General features: G+C 42.9%; 2 protein-coding genes across 6 annotated transcripts in view; one reads left to right on the plus strand and one right to left on the minus strand.

Annotated features, from left to right (window-relative positions):
- Positions 1–2667, plus strand: part of LOC309792037 (transcription elongation factor A protein 1) — a 58976-nt gene extending 56309 nt beyond the window's left edge. For both annotated transcript variants that reach the window (XM_082601264.1, XM_082601262.1), the window contains one exon: positions 1117–2667. In XM_082601264.1, the coding sequence (XP_082457390.1) occupies positions 1117–1125 (9 nt within the window). In that variant the 3' untranslated portion in view covers positions 1126–2667. The remainder of the gene's footprint in view (positions 1–1116) is intronic.
- Positions 2668–8291: 5624 nt separating this feature from the next.
- RGS20 (regulator of G protein signaling 20) overlaps positions 8292–21006 on the minus strand; it is a 74038-nt gene continuing 61323 nt past the window's right edge. For all 4 annotated transcript variants that reach the window (XM_082601779.1, XM_082601776.1, XM_082601778.1 and 1 more), the window contains 3 exons: positions 18426–18512; positions 13697–13931; positions 8292–9151 (listed from right to left, as the gene is read on the minus strand). In XM_082601779.1, coding sequence (XP_082457905.1) covers positions 8963–9151; positions 13697–13931; positions 18426–18512 — 511 coding nt within the window. In that variant the 3' untranslated portion in view covers positions 8292–8962. The remainder of the gene's footprint in view (positions 9152–13696; positions 13932–18425; positions 18513–21006) is intronic.

The following is a 21006-nucleotide window of genomic DNA, read 5'->3' on the forward strand; positions in this document are numbered from 1 at the left end:
ACAGAAATATAAGTTAAAATTGGGAGAAGAATTACACATCATACCTGAGACAGAGGTGGGGATACTAGGAGTGTGGGACTGGGGGGGCTCACACGGTAGGAAGACATTCCCTGGAGCCAAACAGGCTTTGAACTGCTTTGCCACTTAGCGTTACCGAACTGAGATGTTCTCATGACCCACGTTACAGGGTGTGGTGAGTGGTAGAAATAATATATTTAAAGTGCCTGGTCATTGTTGGTGCTCCAAAAATGCTGGCTATTTTTATTAGCTTTTGTGAAATTTGTACAAGATTCTTTTCTTTTTTAAGTTATACTTACATTAGACTTTTTAGTCTAATGCTTATTTTGAATTATTCATATAGGTTAAAGCATTTTCTGAAAATCAGAAGTGAATTAAAAGGCAGACAATGGGAGAATATCCTTCATGAGTATAGTGTGAGACTTTGGCTCTCGGCACTCTTTCTGGGCTTGAGGACAGTACACATTTTATTACAAAGATTCGTTCTGGGCCGGGAGATTAATGGTATTGAGAGTGTCTTCATGGCTTGAAACAGTGTCTCCCTTCCTGAGTTGGCAGGTTTTTTAATTGGTCTAAGAGAGGGATGTTCATTTTTTTTCAGTCCTGTTGGGCAAATCTGGCTTTTCCAGAGGGCTCTTGGATTTGTTTACATGATGCCTCGTGATGATGAAGATGATGATGATGATGATGACTGGGTATATTGCAGTTTGTATTGAATACAGGCAGTTGGCTGCTTAAGTGCTGGCATAGTTCTGTTGGATTTAAGAAAATTCAATTTAATGTAGAAAGCTGATGCCTACGGTGGCTTACTCTGGAAGTTCAAATTTGGAATTAATTTTTTTAACCTGAAATTAAGGAGAGAGGTACTTAAGAAGATATTTTATACTGTTTCTTTATTTATGTATTCCTAGTAATTCTAAGTTGGAAGAACCAAACACTTAATATAGGTGACTATTCATGTCTGGAAAACACAGCATCTTTTTTAGAAATGCCTCTTTCTTTAGCAGTTTAAGGTGTATGCTGTGTTAAATGTGGGAAGGGCTACACCCCATTGTCTGTATTTAAAGGTCTCACAAAATATTTCTTCTTTTTTGACAGTTCTGTTGAGTTGGAAGAATTGGCAAAACACCTGGACCATTAAGAAAATGGATTTTGTAATTAGCTTTAAGACTAGGCTAACCAACTAGTTTTCCTGCAAATCAGATTTTTAAAGTAACATATATCCCTTGGGTTAGTCTCTGTTTTTGACATAGGATCCCTTCCTTAAATGCCTTCTGTAGTTTCAGAGCAGTAAGGAGACCACATGATAATGTATGGTATCTGTTTCAAAACTTTTTTTTTCCCATTTTTATAAGTAACTTGATATTAAACTTTTGGCAGTTTATTTTTACCTTGTTTTTCCTTCTTAAAGGAAAATGTACCTTAACTTTTTTACAATCTGAAACATACACAGTAAAAATGTTATTCTTCTCAGTTAACACACAAATGGAAATTACATTTTTTCCTATATTGGCATGTACCTTCAAATATTAAAAGAGGAGAAGAGGTAATGTAATTATAAGTTTATCAAACATGGTGTGTATTCAGATAATACTTGACCAGCTTATCTAAATTGTACATAATATTTCAACTAGCATATGAAATTGATTTTAATTATTATGTTCACAAGTCTGGAATAATTAGTTATTATTTTGCATTTGTAACTAACTGTGATCCTCATTTCTTGTAATTTCTTGTACATGTTTATTACTTGTTTGTAATAGATTTTACTTTTGGAAACATGACTTGACTTTGTTGAAATCAGTTTGGTTTGTTGTTTATTTACCTGTTTGACTTTGTAGTGTATTTTACTTTTACAGAACACTGTTGTAGTTTAGTAGGCTTTTCCTAAATCCCAGCTCAGGCAAAGAATGAAAACTTTTGACTGTTTTCTCGTTTTGTAGGAAGACATACTGGGAAGAAAATGTTAGCATTTTAGGATAGTGTTGTTCTTATAAACAGTTCATGACTTAGCTTTGATCTGGAAATCTGTGCTGACCAAGGACTTTAAGGTTTATATAAATCATTAACGCTGTGGCCTTTCCGTATGGAGACTAATGGAGCACATTTCTGTCCTGACTCTTTCTGTCACACAAAAATGAGGTTGTGGAACAGACTAATATGTGGGCTGTAACGCAGCTCATTTGCAGGAAGGACCTTACAGTTAAGTGTGTGCCATCTGTTTTGTTAGGAATAAGAAAAAATGGTTTTCACACTTGGTCTAGCACATCTTAAGGCCACTGTTACAAAGTCCACGTTTCGTTGTGCTCCGTCTGCGCTCTCAAACCTCTAGAGAGAGGTCTGAGTACCTGCTTTGCACTCCCCTTCGCTCCCTCTTCTCCACTGCTCACTGCAGGTCAGTTTGATGTAATAGAGAAAACAACATCTAAAAGTCCATGTTCAGACCCCACATAGAGGAATTGGCCCACTGGTACCATCCCACCTCCACTTTGTCAGGTCACAGAGTAACCTTTTATCATTTGAAAAATAACGTGCATTTTTGAAAGAATGAATTTAATAAGAATAAAATTAAAATAGTCTCACTTTTAAATTAAGTGATCCATTTTTAAATTTGTTAATTCAATAAAGTTTCTTGTTATTAATCATGTATCACCTTTTGTCATTTTTATTTAGATATTGATGCTTGCTTTACTTTTTGTTTAAAAAGTTCTACTTTCCCAACTATTAAGGTGATTTTAAAGTCCAGTTTTGTTTTTTGTTTTTTTTTGCGGTAGGCGGGCCTCTCACTGTTGTGGCCTCTCCTGTTGCGGAGCAACAGGCTCCGGACGCACAGGCTCAGTGGCCATGGCTCACGGGCCCAGCCGCTCCGCAGCATGTGGGATCCTCCCGGACCGGGGCACGAACCCGTGTCCCCTGCATCGGTAGGTCGGTAGGCGGACTCTCAACCACTGCGCCACCAGGGAAGCCCCAGAGTCCATACGTTTTTATGGGAAACTTGTTCACTGCTGTATTTAGCCCCTAGAAGAATGGGTGTCACATAGGAGGTGCGTGTGAAGTAGTTTTTCTTGGTTCTGTTTGTGTTACATTTCTTGACCGTGTGGGAGCTGGGACCTGAAGACTGTTCCACGACTGAGGACCTGCGGGAGGAGGGTAGGTAAATAGTGTTGGTGATGTTTTAGACTCCAGCTCCAGAGGAAGAAGTAACAAGCTCGAGTCTCGGGAGGTTTCTTTTGGTACTGAAGTTCTGCAAAGTGATGCGACAGTTTTATTATTAGTTAAAAAATGTTCGGATCGGACCTGTGTACTCTGGTACTTGTTCATCCGGGTGGGGGATGGAAAATGAAAGCACAGGTGACTGCTTCCAATGACTTGTTCTGCTTCCTCTCCCCAGTGCTATAAAAAGACAGCTAATTATGATAATTTTTTCTTTAATGGCCCTGACTGCAGAGAGGAACAACATTTCATGTGTGATGTGCCCTACAGTCCGGTTAAATTAGCCCAAGTGTTTTCATAATTGGAAGGCTGAGCTGCTTTGACATAAAAAGGCTTTTTCACTCTTATATGTGGTTTACAGTGTGTATCCAAGTTATTTTTGTAATAATGCCATTGGAAAGTGTAGCTGATAATAAAAAGGCAAAATTGTGAGAATACTGGCAAGGGAGGGGCATAACTGTATCTTTCGGTTTTTTGGCACTAGTTCCCACACATCTTTTCTGATTCATTTAGGGGACACCTCACCTCCATGTGACCCTGGTGGGTCTGTCATTCAGTGTCCCACCCCACCCCATGCTCCTTCCCTGGGGTTACTTTATGAAAGATGGGAGAAGCACTGTTTCTCCTGGACGAGCTGAGCCAGCAGGAGCTGCCCCTGGGGCTCCCTGTACCATTTTACCAACAGTGTGCAGAGACCCTCTGTGTGTGATGAGCCTGGGGGAGGCTGAGATGGGGAGAAGGTCTGGGTCCAGCCACATGGGTGTTGGAACTACCCTGGACTTCCTGCTAATGAAAGCCAGTCAGTTTCCTTTGTATTTAAATTAGTTTTAGGTTTCTATAACAAGCAACAGAAAAAAGATGGATTCATCCTAAATTGTTTTGGATGAATATTTAAGTAAATGTATGATTCTAAATGAAAGTACTGATAACAGAACATCAAAACCTATGGGAACACTACTAAGATTTCCAGTTGACTGCAGAAGCATTTTTGATCCAGAAGGAGCATTAAAATCACAGGTTAGTATCAGGCTGATTTATCTCAGGATTGTTTCACTGATGGGTCCATCCCTGCCCCCTTAATAATTGCAGTCTTCATCCTCTTTTTAAATTCATATTTAAAAACATATCCATAAGATCAAATGCTCATTAATCCTCTCCCCATTAAAAACGAAAAATTGAGGTACACAGTTGACCCTTGAACAACACACGTTTGAACTTCCTGGATACTTGAACAACACAGGTTTGAACTGCCTGGGTCCACTTATTTGTGGATTTTTTGATACGTACTGTGGTGCCATAGGACCCATGGTTGGTTAAATCCACAGATGCAGAACCTAGGATATGAGGGCCAACTAAAATTCTGGGCAGATTTTTAACCTGGTGGATGGAGGGTTGGCTTCCCTAACCCCCCATGTAGTTCAAGGGTCAGCTGTAATTGACATATAACACTATTTTAGGTATACAACATACTGATTTGACCTATGTGTATATTGCAAGGTGATTGTCACAATATGTCCATCACCACATCTAGTTTACGATTTTTTAAATTAATTAATTTTGTTGTGCTGGGTCAGTTGCAGCAGGTGGGCTCCTTAGTTTCAGCTCATGGGCTCCTTAGTTGCAGCACACGTGTGGGATCTAGTTCCCTGAGCAGGGATGGAACCCAGGGCCCCTGCATTGGGAGCATGGAATCTTAACCACTGTGCCACCAGGGAAGTCTAGTTTACAATTTTTTTTCTTGTGATGAGAACTTTTAAGATCTGCTCCCTTAGCAGCTTTCAAATATACAGTACAGTATTTTTTTAAATAGATCTTTATTGGAGTATAATTGCTTCACAATACTATGTTAGTTTCTGTTGCACAACAAAGCGAGACAGTATGTTATCTATAGTCACCATACTGTTAATTTTAAAAACTATTTGTGTTTTTTAAGTAGATAATTATTTTTTTATTCAGACTTCCCATTCTGAGGCTAATCAAGTTTTAACTGATAGTTTTCTTATAGTTAATATTTTGATTATTTATTCGCCTTTCCAGAATGTTCCACTGGGACAGTTAATTCAAGTAGATGGATTATAATGTCAAGGCCACAATTTCATCCCCTATGAGATTAAGTTGGCATTACTCAGGAAAAACCCTGTTTGATGACTGCTATACTTTAGATGATTCAAAATTGAAATTTTTTGATTACACATGTCAGGAAAGAAGCTTAATGGTTTAGCTCCAAATTTGGTAACTAACAGGAAAAAAAAAAAAACCTGACTGACTTGTGTAAGACAGTATCATCTTTATATTTGAAGAATGATTTTTAAAAAATATTTTGTCATGTTCAATGAGAAAAACTGGCCACCTGAGCCTTTGTGAGTTCGAAAAACAGAGAAGCCTGCTGGACAGCTACTCAAATACCAGCCCAGGAGACTGGCTGGATTACCTTCATCTTCTATGTCAAAGTTGTGAACTAGAGAAAATGATCTCCCTGGCTCTGTAGTTTTCTCTGTTACGTCGGCGTGTGTGTACATGCTCACACTGGGCTATCTAGTCCTCTTTTCCTTGGAAATGGGCCCTGCATAGCGGTTAAGAGCGTGGGCTTCTGGTCTGCTCAGGTTCAAACCCAGCTGCCATGTACCAGCTGTGAGGCTGGCCAAGTACTTCACCCCTCTCTCTGCTCATCTGTAAAGACGAGCATCCTACCGTAGAGGGTTGTAAGGACTAAACAGTAATTTACAGCAGTAAGACTTTGGAACAGTATCCAGTTCCATTGATGAGAAGACTCTTGGGGAATGGCCATTATTAACGTTATAAATGGACACACATTATACATACCCTACAGTTTGCTGTTTTAGCTTAGAACACTCCCTGCCAGTGCATGGAGGTGTATGCCAGTCACCTTCACCGTAGGGCAAGCAATCTGCGGGTATATACCATTCCCTTGAAAACCTATTCCCCTGTGGGTAGATTTTGATGTTTTGTCGGGTGGATTCAGCTAGTTGACATGTGCATGCAGAATATTGCCAGATTGCTTTCCAAAAAGTCAGACTAGTTCACCCACCTGCCAACAGCGTAGGAATGCCCATTTCCTGACACCTTGCTAATGCTGGATATGAGCTATCCTTGTGACTTTCGCGAACCTAGGGGGAAACGGTAACCACTGTCATCTCGTTGTTCTGAGTTCACGTGATTATCATTTTGTGTATGTTGTGTTCATATTTTCTTGTTCTCTAGGCAGTTGATTTTTTCCATTAATGGTTTATATTGTGTTTTTCCTTTTCTGTCTATAGAGTTGTCTAATTTGTAGACACTCCTAATACATTCTGCATAGTAATCTTGAGTGTGTTTTATAGCGTAATATTTGTGTTTTCATTCTTTTATGTTTTATGTTGTACGGAATTTAAATTTTTACATAATCCAATCTGTGTTTCTTTTATGGTTTCTAGATTTTACGTTTTGCTTAGATGCTTTCCATCTGAAGTTACAAAAATGTTGCCTACATTTTCTTCCAATATTCTTATAATATTCTTCTAGACCTTTAAACCATTTGGAATTTATATTTGTTTATATATACATTTTTTCCAAATGGAGAGCCATCCATCCCAACAAGATCAGCCTGTCAAATTTTACATAAAATTTTTTTAAACCTTGGAGTTGCATTGAAGGGGAGTCCACAGAAGCTTCCAGTGTGGAAAGAAGTCAAGGGGGATGGAATCGAAGAGCCGAGTCCAGGCAGCACCCACTCCGGGGGCTGCTGCGTCCCCAGAGGCACCATCCCCCCGGCTCTCCCTGCACTGGTATGGGGATGATGAGCTCCTCTAACTGTCCTTCGGGAGCGCTGGCTTCTCTGTCCACCTGGCAGGGATGCGCGCGCAGCCCTGCTCAGGCTGTAACCCTCCAGCCCATCCCTGTGTTGACAGATCCCCCGTCAATACTCCAGCCTAAAGCCTAGGCCCCCGGCTCCAGCTCCTCTTCCGCATGTTTTGCATCTCCACTCACCTCCTACTTGACAGGCCGGAACTGGACCGTTGGGGGTTTGCTCCAAGTATCAACGCCTTCCCTACACCTCCGCCCCCGCCCCCCCACTCTTCTCGTTCTGTAGGTTGTAGCTCTGGTGTCACCTCCGCCCCCAAAGCTTCCCGTAGCCTCCAGGGCTTCCGGAGCTCAGCTCTTCTCTGGATCGGTTCTCCCCACTGCTGTCGCCACTGCCCCACACGTCTGTCATCCTTACTTGGATGTAAACAGCTGGAGGGCAGCGTTGATGCCTTGATCCCAGTGACGTCCTCGTTGCCTAAGGAAAAAATGGGGCCCTAGAACATGGAGTCAGAATTAAGATGCAAAACTCTGATAGAGGATGGATAAACAGCAAGGTCTTGGTGCACGGCACAGGGAACTCTGTTCAGTATCCTGGGATAAACGGTAACGGAAAAGAATAGGAAAAGGAATCTATATACGTTTTGCTGTACAGCAGAAATTAACCCAACATTGTAAATCAACTCTACTTCAATAAAATTAAAAAAAAAACAAGTACACGAGGCATGGATGCCTTGAAAAGGAGGAAAGAGCACCTTCTCTGGGACTCTGGGCTGCGAAGGTGGGCACAGACCTCGGTCCACGCGGATTTACAGGTCACGTGAGAAGGTGCAGGCTTAGCGGCACGATCTTCACAGTAAAGGGGGAGGTGAGGTGCTTTGCTGAGAACGAGGATGATGGCTTAGGGTTGAAGAGCATAATGACGGCATCATCAGGCTGAAGGGCCAGGGAGGGAGGGGACCAAGAGGAGGGCCGTCCCAGCAGGGCCTCGTGTAAATCACGTTCCAACCCACTACTCAAACTATTCCGGATTCTGGGTGCCTTTCTTTCCCATTCATCCTAGTGATGGGTTTCTTCAGGAGGGTTTAGGCCTACAAACCCGTATTTTTACCTGTGAGCTATGAAGTTATCCTATTCACCTGTGATAAAAATAGTGGGATCTAAAAAAATCCTAGTCTGGGAGCTAGAAGAGAATCTTGCGTGTATCCCCACTTACTTAATCTTATATTTCCCAAATAGTGACATGTGAAAAAAAGATCGAGATAAAACTCTTGTGCTTTATTTTTTTAGAGTGAAAATGCCCATATTTCTTTCAATAGTAAAAATGGAGATATGCTTATTTGAACGTTTTGTGATGAACACCACCTACGTGAAAATTCATTCTTCAGGTTGGCAGATTCTGGTAATAAAGGTAACTTTTCAACAAAAGCATTTTCTAAGCAGTACTTCTCTTATCAAACATTTGAGGCTGATCCACTTCAGAGCCCAGGGCTTTGCATTAACCATGTAAGATACACACGCACATAATATGCATCTACATACATGTATCCTAAGATAAAGTAGAATACCAATTTTACAGGTAGCAGTCACATCTTTATAAAATGGGAATTTGGGTCCTGTTCCCGTGGATGTACACGCTGCAGGCAGTGTGGTGTCTTCTTGTGTATCGTTTGTCACTGAGAAAGCGCTACTCTCGTTGTAAGTGTAAATATACTACCTTTCTACACAGCCATACCCCATTTTTCCCAAAAGTATCACAAAAGGTGGCCGCGATTTACTTGGTGAATATACAGCCTTCTGCAGAAGGAAGAGTCTGTTATTAAAATAACCCGAGTGTGACCCAGCAGAAGACACTACTGCCTCTAAATTCCCTGTCCTACACGGAGTCCACGAGTTCTTTGTTTTATTAATAATAAATACTTCGAACATCCTAGGCTTCCACTGCTTTCTCAGATAAGGAGTGAAGCAGGTCTTTGTAAAGAGCAGAGTTCATGAACCGCGGGTACGAGTCCCTGTGCATCAAGGTGTAGATCTGCAGCTGGGCGTCATCGAAGATGTGCGGGGACGGCTCGGCCATGCTTCTGTTGATGGTCTCCCTCACGCGGGAGTCCAGGCTGACCTGCCGGCGGGGACACATGGGGCTGTGTCAGACAAGGGCCTCTTTGGACATACACCCCAACTCCCATACCTTGTTTGGTTCTTTAAAAATCCCAGACCCAACAAGGTCATCCCCAAACCTAAGCTGTTGAAAGAGGAACTGAACACAACAGTGGTCCCAAACTTCAGAGGCGTCAGAAGCCCCTGGAAGGCTCGTTAAAAAAGAGTGCGGGGGGGCCCCCCAGAGCTTCTGACCCAGTGGATCTGGGGGCGGCTGACAGTTTGTATTCCTCATGAGTTCTCTCGGTGATGCCGGTGGGGGTCGCACTGCTTTAGAAAACCACAACGCCGCTCTACTTTAAAATGAGGGGACTCTGGCCGCAAGGAAGAAAGGTAGCGCACATTGACTTACCGCTGGCGAATTGCCTAAGAACACTAGGAAGAAAACCTGGAGCTCCAGGCTGGGGTCAGGCAGAAGTGACCCGAAGCACCGTGAAAGGGTCAATGCCACGGGCTTGGGCTTAACTCCCGGCTCTGTTGCTGTTTGGCTGTGGGACCTCAGGCAAAGTGAACTGTGCCCTGAAGAATTGCTCCCTAGGGACCTACCCGGTGGTCCAGTGGTTAAGACTCCGAGCTCCCAGTGCAGGGGGCGTGGGTTCGAGCCTTGGTCGGGGAACTAAGATCCCACATGCCGCGGGGTGCGGGTTTACCCCCAAACAACCTGCTCCATAAAGTAGGGGTGAAGATGGTAGCTGGTCAGGGCTTAATGAGAATGAATTCAAAGTGTGGGGAGTCCACGACGTCCCAGGAGATGCTGGCTCCTTGCACTCTGATGTCTGCTCGTCCTGGACGAAGTGCATCCCAGACCAGAGCAGCCCGCGGGAGCCAGACAGCTGAGAACAGGACAGGGACTCACACGCCTTCTCTGCCACGTGAGGAACCTCGGCTGGACCGTCTCTGCACCAGGGGGGCAGGATAGATACGCAACGCATGTGCTCTCGTTTAATATAAAACTGAAAGTGTGCTTATCCAAGTCACCGAGCACGGGCTTCAGTGATCTGTCTTTCCAGATGCATCTATCCACCTCCTCCTGGGAAGGCTGGGACCGTTTATCCCCCGCAAGTCAGGGTCCTGCTCACGCTCTTCCTCCCTCTGGCTTTGTAATGGGCACAAAGCCCTGCTGACGCCGCCTCTTTGACGCGGCTCGAATCCGGCCACCTCCCCCCGCCTCTCTGCCGTGACCCTCGTGGAGGTCAGCCACCACCTCGACGGCATTTGTTCACCAGCCTCCTGACTGGCCTCGGGCCGGCAGTCCAGGGCCTCTCCGCACCACCCCCAGACCCAGCACTCGGCTCCAGACCTCGTGCTGGTGTCGGTGGGCTCAGGATCAAGCGCAGAGCTTGCAAGTTCCAAGTTTAAACTTAGGAGGCCCTTTATGACCTGCTCCCACTGGCTCCCTGGCTCCGCCTCACTACTGCACTCAAGAATTCAAGGCACTTGGCATTCGCCTGGGATTTAAAGGAAGAAGAAGCGAGAACTAGCTTGTCTGTGTTCTAGGAGGCTGTCTAGGCGAACTGTCTAGAATGGCCTGGCTACCTGTACTTCTCTGTCAGGTCTTGGTTTCCACGTCGCTCCCCGGTCCTGGGAAGCTTCCCAGCCACCCTGAGCTGATCCCCACGGCTGCCCTCACCACCAGGCCATGCCCTCCTAGAAGCTTCCGGAGTGAGGGCCCAGGTCTTAGGAGCTCAGCTCCTGCCAGAGGGGGGACTCGACACTCATTGTGGGCTGAGAGGAGAAAGCCTCCTGCTTGCTCTTGTTAGAAAATTAGACTGAGCATGGGACTTCCCGGGCGGTCCAGTGGTTAAGACTTCTCCTTCCAAAGCAGGGGGTACGGGTTCGATCCCTGGTCGGGGAGCTAAGATCCCACATGCCTTGCGGCCAAAAAAACCAAAAAATAAAACAGAAGCAGTATTGTAACAAATTCAATAAAGACTTTAAAAATGGTCCACATCAAAAAAAGTTAAAAAAAAAAGAAAGAAAATTAGACTAAGCGTTGCTGCAGAAAACATCAAAAAATATTCTAGGGGACTTCCCTGGTGGTGCAGTGGTTAAGAATCCACCTGCCAATGCAGGGGACACGGGTTTGAGCCCTGGTCCGGGAAGATCCCACGTGCCGCGGAGCAACTAAGCCCATGCGCCACAACTACTGAGCCTGCGCTCTAGAGCCCGTGAGCCACAACTACTGAGCCTGCGAGCCACAACTACTGAAGCCCGTGCGCCTAGAGCCCATGCTCTGCAACAAGAGAAGCCACCGCAATGAGAAGCCCGCGCACCGCAACCAAGAGTAGCCCCCCGCTCGCCACAACTAGAGGAAGCCCGCGCACAGCAACAAAGACCCAACGCAGCCAAAAATAAATTAAAAAATACATTCTAGTTCACAAACAGTTAAGGCGCAAATGGAACTGTTTCATTCTCTACAACCTCCATCTGAAGACCGTCCCTCAAGTGCTGGTGGGGACAGGGTCTGCTCAGGACGGGAAATGGACACAGGGTTGCTGAGGGTGGTCACCCGGGGTGAGCCCGCTCTGCCCGGCGTGGGCAGGACTTCACATCGTTCCCTTGTCACTCTTCCCAAATGTTCAGGCAAGTGGGGACCTCCCCTTCCTACACAGGAGGGAACCGAGGTGCAGAGAGACTCAGAAACACACCCGAGGTCATGCAGCTATTAAATGAGAGAACTGGCGCTCAAACCCCAGTGCATCTGACCCCAAGGTCTACGCTCTTAAACTTTGCAAGTTTTTACATTTCAAGTAATAGATGCTTATATTTGGGAGGAAAGGGTCGTCTTTTTATATCATCTTTGCTTTACAAATTTGCCAAGTTTTTTGGTTGTATAATGCTTTGAAAGACAGTGATGAAAAACCTTGCCTTAAAAAATAAAAAGGAAAGTCATGACAAAATAAAACTATGTGGAAGCCACACATTAAAGGACAAAAATCTCTTGCTTTTTGTTAACCCCAAATGGAAAGAACTTCCTGGACTTCGTATCCGTACATCTGTCAGTGGAACATCTCCAACTTACTGCAAACTTAAGGAAGCGAAATTGAGTCCCACTGTCTTTCTCCCAAGCACGGTCCCCACCCTGTCTGCCTAAACCAGACGTGCAGTCATTCCAGACTCAGATCAAAGCCATCCTCTCTGGCTTCTCTTCAGCTGGCCTGGTTGGACCATCGTCATGTCTGGGTTGGAATTCGTCCTCTAACTGGCCTCTGCCTCTGGTCTTCTTTTCCTAATCTATCATGTAGTCTTCAAAAATCCAAGTTTGGTGATATTACCAGGCTAAAGTCCAAGCTCTCCCCGGGATAAACCTCAGAAAGCCTCAGCCTGGTCCGCAAACCTCTCCAGGCTCTCGGACCATCCTCTTTTCCTAAACGTTCCTCCTGCTGCTGGCCACCGGCCCCAGTTGTTTGGTAAGCACTCTACCCTTCAGCCACCAACCTTCTGACGCTTTCACTGTTCCTGTGACCCCATGCTCTTATCCTTGGCCCATCTAGTCCTGTCCCCTGGGATGCCTTCATCCCACTGCGTTTCTGGTAATTTCCTCCTCACTATCCTTGGCCCATCCATGGCCTCTCCAGGTACCTCTTCCTCATGCCCCCTGCCCCCCAGTGATGGCTCGTCCCCCAGCCCGTCACGACCCCAAGACGTCGCACCCGGGGCCCCATGTCTGCTGCCCCCTTGTCTGTGAGCTCCCTGACAGGAGAGGTCCTGTTGTATTAGCTTTACATTCTGAGCAGCACGTGTGGGGTTTTACCATCGGAGCTACAAGGCACTTAGGTTTGAGGCCAACGTAACCTCCTAGATTTTAGATTTGGAGGAATGAAGACTGAGAGATGGAAGCTTGATGATTTCACTCATCTGATCATTTCTCTGATGTCACAAAGGGACACTCTGGGGCGAACCTCTGCAACATCAGCATCATGTTAGTGATGCTCATTCCACCTAAAATCAGGATGCCTGTAAACAAGATTTTGCTCAGATTAAAAGGATAATTCTATTTAAAGGAATGCTTATAGGGTGTCATTTAAAAACAGTGTTTAGGGGCTTCCCTGGTGGCGCAGTGGTTGAGAGTCCGCCTGCCGATGCAGGGGACACGGGTTCGTGCCCTAGTCTGGGAGGATCCCACATGCCGCGGAGCGGCTGGGCCCGTGAGCCATGGCCGCTGAGCCTGCGCATCCGGAGCCTGTGCTCCACAGCGGGAGAGGCCACAGCAGTGAGAGGCCCGCGTAGAGCAAAAAAAAAAAAAACAAAAAACAGTGTTTACAGCAAAATGCATAGACGCCTACTTCTAGAGAATCGGATGGAAGTTACAGATCCTTTTCCCAGGAAAATGCACACAGTCTTTGACTGATTTCGGGGGACACTTGGCACCCATTGGTGGGACCACCCTCCAAGGCGTTTGAACACGATGAATGGTGGAGCAGCCCTAAGCAGGCCGGGTGACCAGACACTGAAGGGGTTCCTTTCACCCACGGCCTCCTGGGGGACGTTTCTGGTGGGTACGTACCTCTTTAGGAGAAAGAATAGAAACGTAGTCTTCATATATTATTCTTGCTTTCTCTTCGATCATGGTTTTATTAGCTTCTTTCTTCAGTTCCTCACACGCCATCCAGAAGAGCATGTTTTCTTCACTGAACTCCGTTCGGAGAAATTCCCGGAAAGCGTTCCTTCCCGCGGGCGTGAGCATGAGCTTATCGAACGACTGGGCCCAGGCGCTGGCCTCCTCCAGGGTGGGACCCGGGCTGGGCGGGGGGCGGGAGAAAGGGGCGAAGGGAGCAGAGATTGGTGGCTGATGTGAATTTCATCCCGAGAAACGCGTCTTTCTCGCTCTGAGAATGAAAATGTGCCCTCAGGCCCTTCTAGGCAGAGAAAAAGCTGTTCTCATTTCCTTGCGCCTTGGGCAGAAACACGTGTGGCACCTTCCAACTGTCGAGCTGGACGGCACCACTGCTGCCAAAGGGCTTGCAAACCAAACTGCTGGAATAACTGCTGAGAACAAGCCTGTACATCTAGGCACATCCTGGCAAAGGTTTTAAATTATAAAAGTAAAACAAAAAATTCTTAACAACCATCTGACCACAAACTCCCCAGGCGGCTGTGATAGACCCAAGTCAGACCTGACCACCTGGCTTCCAGAACAGTCATGGGGCAGTGTCTGCCCAGGGTTCTAAAAGATTCAGAAGAGAATGTTAAAGAGAAAAAGAAAAGAAGATAAGTTATGTCCAGTAACTACAAGTGATGAACAGCAATGACGAACTGAGCACTTACGGATTCACCTTTTACCTGGAGACCTAGGCCATCGGCAGCACCACACTCACCTGGGTGTTAGGTCCACACACTGCCCTCTGGATGCCCCCCTCCATCCCCAGTGGAACTGCTATTCTTGATTTTGGGGCTTACCCTGTTTTAGTTTATTCTTACTTACATTTTCATTATATTGAGGCCAGAAAACACAATCTGTTTAACATGATCCTTATTAATTTCTCTTCCCTTACCCTTTTTCTTTTCATAGTTTTTATGTATGGATATATCCCTGAAGAATATATTCTTTAGTTTTTTTTTTTAAAGACTCTGCTTTTATTTTTATTTCATTATTTATTTATTTATTTATTGGCCATGCCTCAAGGCTTGTGTGATCTTAGTTCCTTGATCAGGGATTGAACCCACGCCCCCTGCATTGGAAGCCCAGAGTCCTAACCACTGGACTGCCAGAGAATTTCCCTTACTGGACAATTCTGATAGTTGAATTCAGCCTACTCATTTTTGTGATTCCATGTTTAATTGGTTTAAACATTTCAGAGACCATTACTTTATATTTGATTGCAGATAATTCTAAGATCTGAAGTCTTTTGGCCTCTAAATCCAAGTGTTGTTTCTACTGACTCTCATTTGTGGTGGGTTGTGTCCTTCTAGTTTTGTAATTTTTGGTTGGTCTTAATCTTTGGGAAACTGAGAGTCACATTTGATGGTATTGCCTTTCCTCCAGAGAGGATGTGTGTGTGCTTCCTACGGACTGGGGACCACTTCTGCTCCTTTCATGGACCAGGGCTGGACCCTGGAGTCCTGGCTTTACGCTCCTTGCCCTACGCCCTCTGCACTGGCTCTGAGAGAAAACCCTTCTGTCCTGTGCTTAGCAGTCACTGCTCAGGGCTCTGCTTAGTTTATATTTGGTTTTGCTTTTCAGGTGCTTTGTCCTTTTCCTTACTTTCTGTGAGCCCAGTGTTGCAAAAACTTTTAGACTTATGCAAAATCTGTTCTTCTGTCTTGGGAAGGCCCCCAGATGATCTAATCTGCCACACTGCCAAAGGCTCTCTCACCATTTAGTTTTGGGAGGTAAACAGTGTATTGCCAAGAATTTGGTATGTAGTGAACCTGTCCTAATTATATGATGATGATAGAAAAAACTCTCTCCCATATGCAAAGTTTACAATGTAAATTCTATGTCCTTTTCCTATCTTTAAGATGGATTATAAGTGACCCAGCAGAGAAACATCAGTGAAAAGCTGAAGACCAGAGAGTTCGCTGATGCTTCGGTGGTTAGGATTCCAGGCTTTCATTGCCATGGCCCAGGTTCAATCCCTGGGTGGGGAACTGAGATCCCATAAGCCACGCCACACGGCCAAAAAAAATAAGAAAGCTGAAGACCAGACAAAATGGGTCATAGAAAGTGAGTAGTCAGCTGAGCCAGCAGTGAGACACAGACAGATAAACAGTCATTTCAAGTTTAGTTTCAAAGTTAGATTCAGTGTGTATAGATGAATCCTATGTAAGTACAACTGTGTGGAAATGCATAGATAGTTCCTTTGAGGATACGTAAAAAAACTGTTGATGGTTTATATTTGGAGATTGGGACAAGGTCTGGAGTAAGAAGAGGACAACTGAGCTTTTATTGTAAAACTTTTGTACTGTCTGATTTCTGTTTTTTATAACAGGTGTTTAAGCTTTTCATCATGAAAAGAGTATTCTGTATGAAAACATAAATCTCTATCATAACCAGTAAAATTAGTTTTGAAAGAAATATATATATATACATGTTTTTTGGCTATGCGGCTTGTGGGATCTCAGTTACCCCACCAGGGATTGAACCCGGGCCACAGCAGTGAAAGCCCAGAATCCTAATCACTGAACCACCAGGGAACTCCCTGAAAGAAATCTTTTAAAAGATGCTTAAAAGATAATTTAAAAATAGTAACTTAAAGCAATCTACATAGAAATACCTGATTCTTTTTAGACAGGTTAATTAAATTGGCAAGGCTTAGTAAAGAATGCTAAATTAAAAAAAAAAGAATGCTAAGTTATGTTCCTTAAATATGGGGATTCAAAATATATCTTCTTACTCCTTTTAATTTAAGAAATACATATAAAAGAATGACTGAAAAACTTAAGGGTAATCAGTAGTACCCTTTAAAGAGAGAGAGAAAGAGAGAGAGAGAGAGAGAGAGAGAGAGAGGGAGAGAGAGGGAGAGGGAGAGGGAGGGAGAAAACATATCTTTTCCATAGTACCAAAGAACCTAGAAGCAAAGAAAGCACAGTTCATACAGTAAAAAAAAAAAAAAAAAGAAATAATTAGGGGGTATTGTAAGTAGACAGTCAACAAACATTCTAGAAGATTAAACATATCCGTAATCATCAAGACAACTGACCCAATGTAATTGGATTTTAATTCCCAGTTGAGTGACAGAGACTCAAACTGGGCGAAAATCCAACATAATGCTGTTTTCGGGAAGCATACAAAATACTACCAAAAATTATAAACAAATAGGCAAAGATATATGAGGGAAATGTAGATGAATAAGATTAATATCTAAATAGAAATGGAAGCAAAAGGCATCAAATTGGATAAAGAGTCATTTTATATTATTGGATATGATTGAGAACAAATAATGGCCGATATACATGGAATCCTTCCCTCTTGCCTGGCTCTGTTCTCAGTGCTTTACTGGTTACTCAGTGCTCACGACAACCCTTCTTTGGCTGAGTCACAATACACTGTTATTATCCCCATTTTACACACAGGGAAACTGAGGCAGAATGTGGCTGCTAAGTGCCCAAGGTCGTACAGGCAGGGTGGACAGAGGCAGGACCAGACGAGGGCTTTCTGGTTCCAGACAGGACTCAAAGCCTCAAGCCTTGGTGCAGAATTCAGTACACTGAAATATATAAGATAAAAGCTGTTTTTAACAGACTCATGAATTGTGGAAGATTTTAATATGCATCCCAGACTTTGAAATATCTGGGTAAAAATAAATAAAATAAAGAATGAAGAAAAATATTTTAAGTAAACTTTTAGGTTACTTGTTTTTTGCCCCCCTAAAAAATAAATAATTTAAGACAAGACCTATTTGAACAATGCTTTTAGGATATTTGTCTATTGCCTGCACTTATGTTGGCATAACACAAAGAAAAGGAATAAGAATCGGTAAGTGGAAGTAAATCCATAGATAATACAGGAAGGAAAAAGACAATTTTAAAATTTGGCATTATGGAAAGTAATTTGTGTGTTTTTCCAACGTTTTTCTCAAAATACTTAAAAAATGATACATTTACTAAAGTATAAATTTATAGTTAAGAAAAAAAATGGACCTTTAAAATTTTCCTGAAACCCTAACTTGTGTATTTCATTATGTTCTTTTTATTTAAAAAAGTAAATCACATAAAAATAAAATGATGTCATATGTTTTGCCAAGAAGCATCAATTTCTATTTGTGATTAACAGGCATTAGATTAACAGTGGAACTGATTTTTCTCCCTGTCATACAATGAATTAAAAGGAATTCTGCAGAGACTTCCCTGGTGGTCTAGTGGTTAAGACTCTGAGCTCCCAATGCAGGGGGCCTGGGTTCAATCCCTGGTTGGGGAACTAAGATCTTGCATGCCTCACGGCATGGCCACAAAATAAATAAATAAATAAATAACTTAAAGAAAAAAAAAGAATTCTGCAGAGTGAAAATGTGATGCAACTTATGATATGATATTATTAAATTGCAGTTAGAGAAACTGTGTTCTATTGAAACAAAAATGCAAAAAAAATCTGGTTGAGAATCTATGAGAGGATGGATGTTCACTAAACTTATTTTGATCATCATTTCATGCCGTATACAAGTCAAATCATTATGCTGTTCTCCTTAGGCTGACACGGTGCTGAATGTCAATTATATCTCAATAAAACTGGAAGGAAAAAATAATAAGGTTAGCATTTCTGTCAATTTAGTGAGTTAAACACTATGAGATTTTACCTTTCTTCACAGGTGGGAAGGTCTTCTGTTCTGAGCTCATAGGAAGCAGTCCTGAGTGTCTGTTCCTCTTGGTTTCTAACAGTGAGACTGCAAGAAATAAGACAGACACGTGTTAGTTGAGGTCATTCTGTATCAAGGAAGGATTTTTTACAAATATTTCAGAGAACTCCAGGTTACCAAGTAGAATTAATTTCTTTTCTTGATAAAAGTGACAATTCTTTGTTTTCTTAAGAAAACCAAAAGTATGACAATAAAGTGTTAGCAAAATTAATTCTATTTATAATACTATGGTCTACACTCATTGAGAGAGTTTACATTTAGAATAATAATTCTTTTCATAAAACATGTCCATTAGAAATTAGTAAAAAGGTCAGATTTTCAGGAATGTTTTCGGTTTTCATTTTGTTTCCTGAACCTTGAAAAAAGGTATACATTCTCCAGACTTTGTTTCCCAGTGAAAATGGAGATTTTATGTATTTACAGGCACACATATGAAAGTATGAAAGAAAGCCAGGAAAGTGTACAATCAAAATCTCTATTGTATCTTTCAAGAGAGTTTGTTTCCTTATACACGTTTTGTACCTTCATTTGTAAATTTATTCCAGGTATTTCTGTTGTTATAGTAAATGGAATTTTCACTTCCATCTCATCTTCTAACTTTATTGTTTGTACGTTTGAAGGTAATTTCTTAATAACTTTACTGAACCATCATTTTTACATCATAAAGTTGCCTCTTTAAAGTGTACAACTCAGTGGTTTTTAGCATAATCACAAGGTTGTATGACCCTCACTACTATCTAATTTCACATTTTCATCACCCCGAAAAGAAGCCCCAGACCTGTTGTCAGCCACTGCTCATGACACACTACCTCTGACCTACACCAGCCCTCAACATACACTAATCTGCTTCCTGTCTCTAGAGATATGTCTATTCTTTTTCACTGAATGAAAGATTCTTTTAATTCTACAGTGCTTTACAATTTTCGAAAGTTTCACACACATGCTTTCGTACAATCCCATAGTAACCCTTTTCTCCGCCACCCCTCTATGGCCGCTTCCCCTTCCCTCTCCCCAGTGGTAACCACTAGTTTGTTCTCTAAGACATGTCTGTTCTGGATCACACCATATGTGGTCCTGGGTGGCTGGCTTCTTTCACCTGGAATACTGGTTTAAGGTTCATTCATGTTGTAGCGTGTTTCACGACATTATTCCTTTTTGTGCCTGAATACTATTCCATTGCCTGGATACTATACCATTGCCTGGATATATCACAATTTGTTATCCATTCATCGGCTGATGAACAGTTAGGTTGTTTGCAGGTCGGGGCTATTTGTAAATAATTCCACTATAGACAGTCATGTCCAAGTTTTTGTGTGGCTGTCTGTTTTTATTTCTCCTGTTTAGATACCCAGGAGTGGAAATGCTGTCATGTCGTAACCCTATTGTTAACATTTTGAGGAAGGCCCAAACTGTTCTCCAAAGCAGCTGCACCATCTCACACGCCCACCAGCAGTGTTGGAGGGAGCCAATTCCTCCACACCCTTGCCAACACTTACTGTTGTCTGTCTTTCTTATTCTAGCCATTTAGGTGGTTATGAAGTGGTATCACATTGTGCTTTTGGTTTGCATTTTGCTAATGACTCATGACATTTGAGCATCTTTACAAGTATTTATCAGCTAGTTGTACATCTTCTTTGGAGACATATCTATTCAGATCCTTCACCCATTTTTAAATTGGTTTGTCTTTTTATTTTTGAATTGTAAGAGTTCTTGACATTCTGAAAGCTATTATTTTTTGTTAATTTGATTTCTCTCTTTTGTGTTTGTGTCAGCTTAGCAACAATTCCCCTGGCATTCTCAAGGGAATTCTCATATCATCAGCAAACAGGGAGCTTTTCCTCTTCTTTCCCAATCCTTAGGCCTCCAGTTGTTTTTTCTTGTCTGATCCTTAAAGCACAGTGTTGAATAACAGGGAAGATCCTGGACAGCCTTGCCTTGTTCTTTTTTTAAAAAATTGATTATTTATTTTTGGCTGCGTTGGGTCTTCGTTGCTGTGTGCGGGCTTTCTCTAGTTGCAGTGAGCAGGGGCTACTCTTCGTTGCAGCGCGTGGGCTTCTCATTGCAGTGGCTTCTCTTGTTGCGGTGCTTCTCTAGGTGCGCGGGCTTCAGTAGTTGGGGCACATGGTATTAGTTGCTCTGCGGCATGTGGGATTTTCCCGGACCAGGGCTCGAATCCATGTCCCCTGACTTGGCAGGTGGATTCTTAACCACTGCGCCACCAGGGAAGTCCCCCTTGCCTTGTTCTTGATTTTAGCAGGAATGCTTTTAGTTTCCCATTAATATCAAAATGGATTTTTATCGTTGATTAGTTGAGTTTGCTTTATCTTACTATTGCCTCTGTACTGTCTTTTCTATTCTTTTATTATGCCTTTCCTTAACATTCTTTACACCATTTTATAAACGTCTTTTATTCTATTTTCAGGCATTTATGAATTTTCAGTAATTGTGTGTTTGTGTGTAGCTCTATTTTTCTTTTAAGTGCAGTCATTAGCCATGCAGGAACTCCTTTTTCTTGTTGTTT

The sequence above is a fragment of the Mesoplodon mirus genome (genome assembly GCF_964341445.2).
Source record: "Mesoplodon mirus genome assembly, chromosome: 16".
Lineage (NCBI taxonomy): Eukaryota > Metazoa > Chordata > Mammalia > Artiodactyla > Ziphiidae > Mesoplodon > Mesoplodon mirus.